Below are 13,415 nucleotides of genomic sequence, written 5' to 3'. Positions count from 1 at the left end.
CGCCACCGGGGTCACCAGAGGTCGCGAGAGGCGCCGCCATAATAAGTCTCTGTCACCCTGATCAATGAGCGCGCGCACAAGCTCGCCGAGACTACCAACCACAGGACGCACACGGCCGACGCCGGATCAGCAGCTAAACGAGGCGCTGATCCCGTTTACTGCACGCCATGAGGAGTTTACCTCCCTCTCCTCGTGGAAACGAGTTTGTTTTCCTGCTTTCAGGCGCGTTCATCGGCGCCGCAGAGCGCAAACACGAATTAATCAACTTGTGTTTGTTTCAGCACAATTAGTGGTTGAATCAATTCCTGCCTCCAAAAAGATGGAGAGGGGGGAGGAAACAGATTAAAAATGGAAAAGTGCCAAAAAGGGGAGAGGGATGATATGAAGGGGAAGAAAAGGAGGGAACGCACAAGAAAGGGAGGGAAAGTGACATGAATGCATTTAAAGGACAAAAGAACCAGCAGGCGAGAAAAAAACACCGAAATTATTTCCACAACACAACAACGAGACGCTGAATTCTGCCTCTGCTCTCACAAAAGCCATTTTTTAGCAAATTTCAATCTTTCGCTTCAACATTTACTCTCTCATGACTCATCCAGCCTAGTTTAGAAAGCCTTTCCTCAACCCAAAACTCACATTAACTTTGTAGAATAGTGGGAGGAGCCTAAGTCGGCCCACTGAAGCAGACCAATTAGAGTAAAACAGGTTTTTGGAAAGGAGGCGAGGATTCCAGCCTGCTTAAAAAAATAATGACGATTAAAAATGAATATATTGGTCAGCCGACTAAAGCAGGACTGTTTTTGTCGCTGATTAAGACCGCCGCCGTTTTAGAAGGATCCTAGAAGACAGAAGGCTGAATGTCCCAGAAGGAGCCGCCGTTCTGCTGCTCCAAACTTTAGAGCCGTATGTTCTGGTGAGCAGATAAACCCCACGGCACATGGAGCCGCTTCCTCTGAATGTAGATGCTACCAACAATGAACAAGTTTTAAACTGTAGCAACTTTATGTTTGCTGGTAAACAACCGGATCATCGTCTTTGCTTACGGGCAGAGCCAGTCGCTCCCAAACCTCCGGCCGTCCACTTGATGGTGCCTGGAAAAAAGAGAGGAAAAGAACACGACCTACGCTTTTTCAGTTGGATCCATAATCTGATTCTAAAGAAGGTTTTATTTTGAAAAACTGCTGGATTCTGTCCCAACACATCCGATTTATTCTTGTCGCAAAACCATCAGAACTTTTCGTAAAGCTGCTTCTTCGAGCGCTAAACTTAAACTCAAGCTTGCAAAGTTAACAAAGACCAAAGTCTTTGGAACATTTCTTTACGCAGAAAGGAGGAAACAGAAGAACCTTCAATTTCAAAATAAGAGAAACCTGCATTTAACAAACAAGAACAAGGAGTATTTACTCCAATTAGGGATTTATTGTGACAGTTGTTCCCACAGACCATAATAATAATGCACAATATTCAGTAACTGGCTGACTTATGTTAAAAGGAAGCTGTTAATAAAGTTATTCAAATGGTGGATTCATATTATGATTATATTTAGAAAACACCAGTTTTAGTCAGGTTGTTTTTACCGTATTTCTCTGTTGCACCTTAAAAATCAGACGGGGTGAAGTTAGCTTCTGATTTTTAGCTTCCACAGTTATGGGTTAAGAGAAAATGTATCTCACATTTGAATGGTTCCTGGATGAAATCTAGAGAACGAATAAAGTTTAAACTGATATTTCACGGAGGATGAAGATGAACTTTACCCTCAAAGGTCGACAGAAACTGAAGGCTGAATAAAATCGAATGCTGACTTCATTCTCGTACAGGCCGGTCAGTGAAAATGTTGTCTGACCCTAACCCACACCATCATACTACCACCACCTTGCCTGACTGCTCCTTTTCAGCTTGTAATCTGAGTCAGGATGTTCTGTGGATCTTCCAGCTGTTCCTCTGTCTTCTTGATCTTCCATGTTTGTCTCTTTCTGACAGTTGGATCAGGAACTCTGAGCTGGTTTGAACATCAGTCCTCCTCAGGTTGGTGGACTTGTTTTGGTGGTTTGGTTCTTCCTGGCTCCAGGTTTTGTCCATGTTTGGATCTCAGTAGGAATACGTTTTACCGGATGGTGATGGTGGATTTTTGCCGCTGGCGGACAGTGGTGACTGTCGCTCTTTGTCTTCTCACTTCATCCCCATGAAAGACAAAATGTCTCTTCTGTGGACCAAACAAATGAAGAAAACGAAATAAGAAGAAAAGATGAGGAGGGAGATGAGAAGCAACCAGGCGAAGCGGCGCTGGGAGAAACGGGAACCGAGGGAGGATAAAGAGGACGTGTTCACTGGGCGAGCAGGAAGGGCGAAGGAATGAAAAGAGGATTGATGAATGAAGTTTCAGTTTGGACGTGTGATTAGCATTTAGCTGACTGCTCCGAAGCGCGCTGCCTCATCACTCAGTGTGGTTCTCGCACACAAACCAAAGTGTTAATAACCCGACTGAGAGCACAAATTCAGTCCCATCTTCCGTGAGGATGTTGGAATGAGGACTTCCGGTTCCTCTGTGAAAACGGGATCAAAGATCCAGAAGTGAAAACTGGAAACTGATTTAAATCAGAGCAGCGCCCTTAGAGGCTTTGACCTTTTTATCTTGGTGTGAAGTGGAGGATGAACACCTGAAGGATCACAGACAGGAGAGCAGCTCACAGAGGGCTGAAGATCTTCTGCAGCCTCTCATCATCTAGGATCCTTACAGAAACATTCGTTAAATGTTGGATAAACCATATTTATCACTAAACAACATAAAGGAATGATGAAAATAAGGGGAGGGGGGGCAGAAAGAGAGAATGAGAAAATGTAAAGAAGTTAAACACCTATCAACATCAGCAGACAATCCATTATAAAAATATCAAATGTAAATAATCACACATACAAGTGTGTTTAGATGTGTTTGTGTGTGTGTGTGTGTGTCTGTGTGTGTGTGTGTGTTCATGTCATTTTAAACTTCCAGATCCTCAGTATCTTCTTCTCGCTGCGTTTCCTTTTTCCCCCTAAATGTCGGCTACTGGAGCTCGTCAGTTCCTAAAAGACAGATGACATTATGAAACGGATCGGTTTGTTTACACACTACGCTCTGCAAGCAAACCAGACCAAAGTCTGCTTGGAAACGGGCCAGACCTCTTCGTCAGACAGCTCCCTGCCTGCTGCTTGGTTCAGTTTTCACATCTGAACTTTTCATTTGGACCAACAGGGAAACGAACTCTGGTCCTTTTGAGAGAAACCAACTGAGGCAGGTGTGAACACGCCGGCAGTCTACATCACAGCTTCCTCATAAACGCATTAAAGTCCCTCCGACAGCCAGCAAACAGATCAGCTGTGAGTCAGAAGTGTGATGGTTATGGAGGGAGCCGAGGGTTTTGGGAATATTGGTTTTCTGTGTTTTGGACGTGAAGCAGCAGAAGCTTCCTTCAGCCTCCATAACGTCAGCTCGCTCTGCATCTGCTGCCTTCGTGGGCTTTTATTGTTTTGATCTGTTTCTGCAAACCAAATGAAAAACTTTAATTCTGCAGAAGCTGCTGGAGATGCAACAATAACTTCTGACGAGTGTGTGTGTGTGTGTGTGTGTTACTGTAGCAGGGAGAGCATGCAAACCCCTGCTGAATATAAACGACTGAAAATCCAATACCGCCCTATCTCTCCAGGGGTGAGACACACTTACTTTGCAGCAGCGTCCACTCCTTCGGTGAGGCTGCATTAACCGCCGGCTCCGCCTTTCCCCTCGAACAAAAGCTCCTGTTTGCAAACGGACGTCTGAGTGACGACACAACCCAGCATGCAGCTGAAAAACCAGCAACTCTTGAATGAAAATGTTCTCTACAGTCATAACATTTCCATTTTAGAACCACCATGTGGGCCGCAAGTGTGGTTTATTATGAGCAGTTGACCTGTTGGACCCGAGATATGGAATGGACAGCACTGGAGACGCTAATGACAAAAGCTTGAAAAACGACAAAATAAGAACACAACCTGAAACGAGAAGCAACAAAAATGATTTTTTTAAAAGGACGTCCTGATGAAGCTCTGAGGATAGTTGGGAAGAGGATTGTCCAAATCCCCAAAAGAAGGAAGAGGATCGTCTAGAAGACCATGCAGAAAGAAGAGTGTTTACTTTAAATCACTGAGCAGGAAGAGGATTGTCTGAATGACCCACAGGAAGATGACTGTGCAGAAAAAGGCAGGAAGAGGATCGTCAGAATCACTGTCCAGGAAGAGGATCGTCCCACGACCACGTTGGACCACGGAGGACATTTCAGCGATGCTAACAAAATAACGGCAGGCGGATCGTTCTGTCCAGGAAAGATATTTTGGAAGAACCAAAAATACAGAACAGAAACTTTCATAATTTCATACGACTTAAAAATCCAAAAAGTTAAACTTGAAAGTGTCAGAACATGAAAATGAAAACCGAAGAGTACACAATGTTAAAAAGGTCTGATCCGGCACGGAGCGGCTAAAACCCTGAGACTGAACACGATGAAGACTGATTAACAGTTTGGCTGAACAATAACTTCAAGTTTGTGTAACTAAACCAAACACAAACAAAGATGCAAAAGAAAAAAATGAACTTTTAGGAAAATAAGGCAACAAGAACAAGAGAGAGGCAGACTTCATGTTGGATCACACCAAACAATGTTGTGGCTTTAGAAGGGCTTTCTTCATGATTCCACAGACACAGATGATGATGATGACGCCAATAAAGCCAGGTTTTTGAGAGAGAGAAAAACAGGAAAAATTATAATTTTGTGTCTGGAAGTCTTTTCCTAAACAGTAATGGGTCTAGAAACTGTCCAAACTGAAAGAAGGTGCTCTGAAACCAAAAGTAAAAGACAGTTTGTGTTTTATTTCAGGTAGAAATGTCTTTTTCTTCAACTCTGATGACATCTTTTCCAAGCTGTTGTCCAAAGTAATTCCTGGAAACTGGTTCCTTCAGTTGCATTTCAAGTTTGATACCTGTCAAGGACACGAAATGAGAAGTTATTTGATCCATGAGGCGAGCATGGAAAGAATCAGGCTGGGAGAAGGGCGGACCTGGCAGCAGCCCGTGAAACGGCTTCCTCAGTATGATGCACGCTGACAGCTGGTCGGACGCAGCAGACTGGGGGATCCTGACAGGCAGACACACGATCAGTCAGGCGATCCACAGGGATCGTGCTCAGTTCAAGACCCTCGGGAGATCTCGACCACAACCCACCATGTCACCAAAATGAGCTCCTTTCTCCTCCTGGAGTCTTTGGTTTGAAAATGACAGTCGTACAGGATGAAACGCGCCCGTTTGGGCTCCAGAAGACTCTGGAAAAATGTGAAGACATCTTTGCCGTCCAGCTCCGTCTGTCTGAAGACTACAGTCACGTCAATTTGGCCGTTTATGTATTCAAGCACAACAAATCTCAGCTGCTCGCTCTGGTCGCCATTGTTGGCTGTAGAATAGATTTCCCCAATCATGTTTTTTGCCACAGAAGTCATTTTCACCGTCTGGAAAACAGGAAGGAAACAAAAGTTATGAGCTGAAATAGGAACATCAAATTCAAAGTTTCTGTTACCATCTGTAAAAAGTGTATCTGAATATTACTGTTGTTACTGAATTCTACTTTAATCTGGATGCCGAATCCTGTCATTAAGGAATTAAGTCATTTTACTGCTGACTAGTTCTTTAGCTTGCTAAAGTCCCACTCCACTTAACTTCTGATCTATTTCCAAAGCGTTCCCAATGGTCTTTCATTTATATCATGCAGATTTTTTATAAAACAAAACAAAACAAAATCTCTAGGACATAGTCTCTGCAGAGCGGCAGGAGTTCAGAATTTCCCCTCTGAGTTGTGGGCAGGACTGTTGACAGTTGCTCATTGATCTGATTAATTCTAATGTTTTGATGAAAAAGAGTCGTCGTCTCCCTCCGCCCCACCACCTCCACCAACATCAAAGTCCACTGTGGTGTTCCTCAGGGCTCTATGACGGGTCCACATTTTTTGTATCTACAATAGACTTAAAATTAGAAAGAACAGCATAAAGGCTCATTTCTATGCTGATGATACTTGCCCGTGAATAACAGACAAAACTACTGAAACTAGGCAAATAACTGTTTCAGCTGTTTAGTATGTAAGTTTGGATTCTTTCACATTTAGATCGGTTTATTTATTAAGCAATAATTCACAACAGAAGCAAGAAACACGGTAAATGAAATATGGATGTTATGAATCCGATTATTCCATCTATTTCAATGCTGCTGATATTCGCCCCATATTCCATTCATGCCACATTGTTTTCCATAGTTACAGATTACATTGAACATTTGCTTTTCTTTCTTTTCGCTGACCAACTAAAGTGTTTACTTTCAGACTCTGAAATTCAGTGATGCAATAAAATAAAATTAGAAACCTTTCCTCTGAGCTCTGGTAGAGTTTCTGATGAGCCCGTTCATCTGCTTTCACTCACAAATATTGTGAGTGGATTTTCCATCCAGAAGGTAGCAGCACCAGTTCAGTCATTTTCTGTTCACACATGTAGAACAGGTTCGACCAGCTCTGCTGGAGCCAGTCTGAACACAAACGGATTCACTGAACTGGAATCCAACACACCTGTTTAAGAAAACCTCCACTCTGTGAACATTTACTGTAAAAATACGGAGAGTTCCTTCTGACAATCCAATGATTGCCACCCCCCAGAAACATACTCACCATTGTGCCTCCAGGATGTGAAGCCAGTGAGGCAAAATGACTGCAGCTTCAAGGAGACTGGAAACACAACGGCAGGTTGATAGACAATGGGAGGGGCTGTAGTCTGGCAGAAGACACGCCCCCTTCTTTAAGGGCGTGAACCATTACAATCCTCTACTGTTGTTCAGGTATTCAAGAGCAGCTAAAGAACATGAATGACTGAGAACACTACAGTTGTCTGGTGGAATTTAGTTTCAGGAAGAATCTGCAGATTTTTATTTTCTGGCATTTGTGTGAATATTGGTTGAAAGGAAAACAGTCAAAAGTATCAGACTGACTGTCCTCTAAATCAGAACCAAGCTGGTCGATCCGCCTTCAGCAGCACCAGCTCCACTATAAAATTCACTATAAAAAATGAAGCTGAACAAAATCTGTAGAAACAAAAACACTGGAGACTAAACTGCTTTTGGAACAACCTCCCTGGTCACATGATGTGGGTCATTTATATGTGCTTCAAACAGGAAGTTACATTTTTTTGTCCCTTAGAAAGACATATCCAGTCAAAGGTCTAAAAGCAGTCATCAGTTCTTATTCAGTTCTTCACTCAACTGACTTCCTGATTCTAAAAAATGTCGCTAAAAACTGAGAAACAAGCAAAGCTGCAATAATTCACTGAGACTGCTGGATAATTTTCCACTCGCTGGAAATCTTTGTATAAAATCTTGTTCAGATCAGCAGAAAACAAGTACCTGTATATTTTGTCATCACGTCTGACTCTAGAATAGCTTCAATAACTGATTTCAGTTCTGGTTGCATAAAACAAATGAAATCATGAAGACCTTTTTCTTCACGGTGCTCTCTGTGTTCATTTCTTATCTGAATGGCCTGCAGGATGGATTTTATATCCTCCATCCATCATGTTTGCACACCTGTGAAAACGGCACGTGCACGTACCCGTGTGCACGCTCAGGAACACGATGGAGGTCAGCGACGGGGTCACGTTACTCTGAGTGCATGAAGGAAGCGGAGGGTGTTTCAAATCTTTGATAAAGGTGCACCAAACTTTTTTTTTTTCTTTACATGAAGCAGGTTAGTGTGTAGCGTGCATGCTGAGGGCAGCGTGCACGCACTCATGTTCTCTAATGGTCTATGAAGAAGAAACTTCGGCTCTGGGTCTGAGTCCACAAACGAGATGCATTTAAGACAAACGTTGGTCTGATTCCTCTGGACACGCGTCGTAGCTTCATGCACTCACATTTATATGTAACTTTAGAGAAAATTCATCCATTTATTGGAACGGTTGCTTTCTATTCCTCTTTGAAAATCCAGATCTTGTTGATGTTTGGATTTAGACATTTAAAATTTTCCACAGGAACCAAAATAAAAAAGGAAGAGCATCAAACAGCAAAACTCAGGTCCAGTATAACCCTCGTGCTATCCTAGGCACTTTAACATTGGGAGTTGGGTCATCTAGACCCACTAGACCAGGGGTCGGGAACCTATGGCTCGCGAGCCATATATGGCTCTTTTGATGGTCACATGTGGCTCACAGACAAATCCTTAATTTTACTTTTTTTTTTTTCATTAGACCAGTCCTTCTCGGGCGCGATGCGATGCCAGAGGCGCGCAGTAGTAGCGGTGCTTGGAGAGAAAACTATCAGTTTACTATTATCTATTATTTCACAGAGTTTGTACCAGCCGGAAACCTGTGAATTGCCGTGCCTAAAACTGCGCGCTCCCGTCTTTGAGGAAGAGCGCGCAGTTTCGGGGACGGGATGTGTGAGGGAGAAAGCAGAGGGTGGGGGTGGGGGGACAGGCAACAGGTGAATCGCGCAGGGATAGTAAAAAACCCGCTGTCCGTCACTCACTGCAGCGTGTGAGTGTGTGTTTGTTCCATGTCTGTCTCACATCTATAGAACATTCAGACCTAAGATCACGTTTAAAGTCTCAACGCCTGCATGAAGCAGAAACTCACCACGTATCAACCAGACTAGACCATCAGCAAAACTACCACGAGAAATACTCATCATTTATTAGAAACAGCATAACAATGTTATTAAAAAGAATCCCCAGACTTATTGTACTTTAAAAATGTTGAAATTACATCAAATACACACATTCACTTGTATATTTAGTTTTAAACATATTGTCGCGGTCTGACTTGGACTGGGTGACTGTTGGGCCGCGTTAAAAGTTCTGGAGTTCATGGAACGCATCAAGCAGAGATCTGATTGGCCATCAGTCCTGTCGCTCAGCCTGTTGTTAGGGAGTTTGGACCAATGGGGTTCAGCTATGGGCCGAATAAGGAAATAGGAGGGCTGATGCGGCAGTGAGAGAATATAAAGTTGGGAGAAGCGCTCTCTCTCGTCTCGGCGGGAGAGATTCAGGAGTTGCTGAATTAATTGTACGCCGTTTGTTGCGGTCATGGCCGGCCCTCCCTATACGCGAATTACGCAGCCGCGTAGGGCCCCCGTCATCACCAGGGCCCCGAAGTGGCGAAAAAAATGAAATAAAGAAAGACCCAAATCTGGCAACCCATTTCATAGAATTTCCGTACCAACGTGCGCCCTGAATCTTGTGCAAAAGAAACTTGCCTGCACTTTTGTGATCCCCCCTTCAACACACCTGAACCAATCTGGCAACCCAAATAAGGGCGCCACGCCCCTCTTAGCAACGATTGGTCAACATCATTCCATCTGAACCATACACAGCGTGCATTGACGAGCGCATTTTGTTTCAATAAAGTTGCGAAAAAGAAAAAAAACGAGCACATTTTATCACACTGATCAAAACGACAAGAGAACTTCATGCCAGAGAGACTTTATCCATCAGGAGCTGAAAAAAGATTAAGAACTTCAACATCAATCTTAAGGTAAGTTTGGAGGATGTTGGAGCCATATTATCCTGCCTTTCTGTGCAGATGCGCAATTTACGTAAATACTAATCGATCCGAGGTGAAGATTGCACATAAACGACCCCGTTTGTCGTCATTTCCAATGGAAAACTGGAAAATAATTCTGATATCCAAGTTTCCAAGATCATGAGGTCGGACATGACCTTCCAAAACGGCTAATAGCAGAGAAAAGTAAATAATGATTATGGTATGGTGGCTGAAAAATGTTTTAACTCGTGTTATAATCGTATTGTTTAGTTGTTTTGCTAACACATATAGTGCGTTCTGCATTTTCCGGTTTATGTCATTAAAAAACTGCTGTTTATTATAGCAGGTCAGGTAGTCTGACTTTTTCAACATTGAATGTGTCTTAAAATCTTGCATTGGCATGAAATATGGAGAATCAAAACTGCCAAATACAAATAGGAAATAAATGTTCTCATTTATAAATGATAAACAAAATAAATGTACTTATTTTAAAATCATGAACGTAAAATAATAGATAAAGACGTGTATAAATGCTTGTATTTCCATTTATACTCAAATTAGTGTTCACATTTATTATTTATAAATGGGTACATTTATTTCTCATTTGTATTTTGCAGTTTTGATTCTACATAATGATGATGTTTTGCACAGTTCCGTCTCAGCCGACAGTTTCTTCTGCTCTCATAACGTATTGGAGGAGGTGCAGCGTCCACATCCCAAGATGTTCTTGTCATCACTAAGGATGGACTCTCAGGTAATTTTATAGCATGTAAAGTAGCTTGAAAAACAGTGTCTGCATAACCCCTTATATTTATAAACAGCAGCTGAAGAGAATGGAGTCCCAAGTTCTTCATAATTAAATTAATAAATATCACCTCATGCAAATAATCAAACAATAAATCTCTCATAAATGTATAAAAAGATCATGAAATTGTGAAAAACTGGCTTTTTATTGGCTTTATCAGTGATTATTCTATAATAATATTTCTTGTTTTTTAGCTGCAGAAGAAACTTCTGTCACCACATCTACTGTTGAAAGGGAAACATTTGACTGTTTGACTTTTCACTGTTTTCTTTTGTTGAAGTTCTGTATCTTATGTTCCAGAGGCTCCAAGAGAGACTATGGAAGAGGAGCAGACTGGATCCAAAATTCCACCAACCTCAAATCCAGTTGGTCCAGCTGAATGTCTAACCACACTCTCTGATCCAGTAAGAATGGATTTGGTGCAGAGAGGTCCTTTTCAGACTGAGAAAGACTCTGACTTTCCAAAATCCCCCTCATTGAGCTGTTGTGTTCTTTATGTTGGATTTTTTTATCGTTATTTGATTTTCTGTTAAGTTGCTGTTTTAAATAAGTTGGAGTTTTGTGAATGTCATTTGTTGAGTGCCTAATGTTACATTAAAAAATATATATCTATATGCATTTGTCATTCATATTTATTTCTTTGCATTTAAAATTTGTTGTGCACCACTAAATGTGCATCCAACATGCAGGCAATATACTGTATTCAATTCTTCGGCAGCAACAATAATTCACAAATGTATTAATGGAGATATTTCATTTATATTACAACAACAGTTGCGCTTTGTTGGTGCTGCAGATCAGTTAGAAGGCCCACAAATAAAATTTCGCTTAGGGCCCCCAGAAGACCAGGGCCGGCCCTGGTTGCGGTCTACAGTAACCAGAATAAAGAACCTGAAAAGAGGTTAAGTCTCCGTGGCTCAGTGTGGGAAAGGGACGCTACATTATTGTATGGCTCTTTTGAAATTACATTTAAAAATATGTGGCGTTTATGGCTCTCTTGGCCAAAAAGGTTCCCGACCCCTGCACTAGACAGAGCTCTGAACCTTTTTTCTTCAATGGTTTGTGATCTTCACTGGTGTCCATGGATTACATGAAATCTTTCCACCTTTATCCACCTTTGTCATGGTAGGGAGAACACGTCAATGGAAGGGGGGGGGGGGTGATCTAAGATAGCACAAGGGTTAAGATTTGATACCACCGAAGAAGATTCAACTTTCAAGTCGGAGAGAGAATCCTAAAGATTTCCTCTGTATGAACATCTAAAGGTTTCTAGAAAATCTGGACTTTTGACTAAAAATAAAAGAAAACTTGAAGTTTTCTGGTCAAATTTGGAGTCAATGTTGATTTTACCCCGCCTACCTGCTGTGGTTTCAGATGCTCCTTCAGACCATCTCTGTTCTTTCAGCAGCTTCACCTGAATGTTTGATAGAACAGTCAGTTGTGTCGGTCTGGATGAAAGCGTTCAGCCCATCGACACCTGAAGTTTAATTCTCAGCGCGTCGGTTGTCCACTTTTCCGGTTACCAGGGAAACGGGCTGGCCTCCATCAGCCAGCTGAGTATTACACCGAAGCATCATCAGCTTTAATTACACAGACAGACACTCCTGCCAGCTCCAGATGCATTGTGGGTACCAAGGGGACAATTTAGTTCAAGTACCACTCTATTTACAGCCAACATAAGTCACTGTGCTGAGCTGCTGCAGTGTTTGCAGGAAGGATTTTAGCCATAACCTGGCAACGCAGGCCACTCTTTTATTAACTATCTGGCAACTCTAAATCCCGCCCACTTTCCTCCAGGCCGCAGAGACACCAGGTTTTTGTCGAACCATCCGTCAGGTCAAATGCTTCAGTTTTTTCCACGACGACGGAGGAGCATGTTGTCTCCAGACTGCCAGGTTACCCATCATGCTCTGCTTTGAACGGTGTGAAACAAACTCTGATCTCATTGAAACAAGCTGTGCGTTGTCATTACATTCAATGGCTGCATTGTGGCAGCAGCATGTGTGCATGCCTGCGCGCACGTGTGCACCAGATGGTGACGCTTCAACCGTGCAGTCATTAGGAGGACATTAGAATAATGAACAAACTGTTTCCTTCTCTGGGTTTCAGATCTGCAGACCTGCTGGCGGCTCCACGGTTCCGCCGTCAAAACCCGCAGAACTGGCGCTCTGCAGTAGATTTGGGTTCAGGCTGACGCCAGAAACACCAGCTGGACGTTGGACCGGTCCGGTCCAGATCTATGGAGCAGACGCCTCCTGACCTGCTGCTAATCAGACACCTGATGGGCAACACCTGAGGTGCCAGAAGCTGTAAAAAAGCCAACAGCGGTGCTGGCTCCATGTGCACAGCCCACATACACATGCGTGAGGTTCCACTTAAGCGCTATGAAAACGGTGTTCTTAACATGTTCTTGTGGCATTTTTCTCATGATCTTGGACATATATGCAGAAATATTAAGCTTTAACCGCATCTGAGTGTGTCTTTATTCAGTCTGTTCAATCTATTCGTTGTGAATCAGGAGCAGACGGCAGAAATGCAGTTTGAAAAAAAGACCACATGTGTGACGTAGCAAACACGCTGGGCGGGGCCACAAGCCCCCTGCTCCGAGCTCTTGGCAACAAGAATGCGCCAACAGTCCCTCCCAAAACTCAGATGTGAATTTCTTCTGATCTCCTACCGCTCTGCAGAAACTATGTCCTAGAAAGCGACACACAGGTTTTTTGGCCCAAAACAGCATCGTTATAAAAGTTAGTACTTTTGAGGTCTAACTAGCTAGTATCAAAACAAAGCTGCTTCTGGTCCAAGAACTGTTTGTTTGTCCCGTCCTCTCACTTTAACCCCCCAGAATTTCTGTGAAAATTCAGCTTCAGGTTCCAAACCAATTTTCCTGCCATCTCACAGTTTTTGAATCCCTGTTGAATGATTATTTGACCCCGCCCAAACCCAGTCTGTTGCCGGTTCTGTCCATCACTGGTTATTGACTCCCTGTTGGGTGCAGTCCAGACTGGGGCAGTCCTGGAGTAAAAACCTGATC

The 13,415-nt window shown here is 42.9% G+C and overlaps 1 protein-coding gene and 1 long non-coding RNA gene across 3 annotated transcripts; one reads left to right on the top strand and one right to left on the bottom strand.

The window, feature by feature from the left end:
- Positions 1 to 4,326: 4,326 nt before the first annotated feature.
- On the bottom strand, positions 4,327 to 12,622 carry LOC105357117 (destrin-like). Of its 2 annotated transcripts, none has more exons than XM_078941618.1 (4): positions 11,741 to 12,622; positions 5,234 to 5,514; positions 5,071 to 5,147; positions 4,327 to 4,992 (listed from the first exon to the last, which is right to left on the bottom strand). In XM_078941618.1, exons 2-4 carry the CDS (start codon positions 5,503 to 5,505, stop codon positions 4,886 to 4,888), a joined length of 456 nt encoding a protein of 151 aa, XP_078797744.1. In that variant the 5' UTR covers positions 5,506 to 5,514; positions 11,741 to 12,622; the 3' UTR covers positions 4,327 to 4,885. The 2 variants fall into 2 exon arrangements, with proteins under 2 accessions (XP_078797744.1, XP_078797743.1); XM_078941617.1 differs by lacking the exon at positions 11,741 to 12,622 and adding an exon at positions 6,717 to 6,826 and having other exon boundaries at positions 4,863 to 4,992.
- LOC144989347 (uncharacterized) lies at positions 9,361 to 10,815 on the top strand. Its single transcript, XR_013653488.1, has 3 exons — positions 9,361 to 9,567; positions 10,228 to 10,330; positions 10,682 to 10,815. It is a non-coding gene; the product is annotated as an uncharacterized LOC144989347 (long non-coding RNA).
- Positions 12,623 to 13,415: the final 793 nt, after the last annotated feature.

The sequence above is a fragment of the Oryzias latipes genome, chromosome 23, assembly GCF_053564925.1.
Source record: "Oryzias latipes strain Hd-rR chromosome 23, Olatipes_Hd-rR_3.1".
Classification (NCBI taxonomy): Eukaryota; Metazoa; Chordata; class Actinopteri; order Beloniformes; family Adrianichthyidae; genus Oryzias; species Oryzias latipes.
Note: the sequence above shows the minus strand (reverse complement) of the source record. Positions and strands in the feature narration are given on the sequence as shown.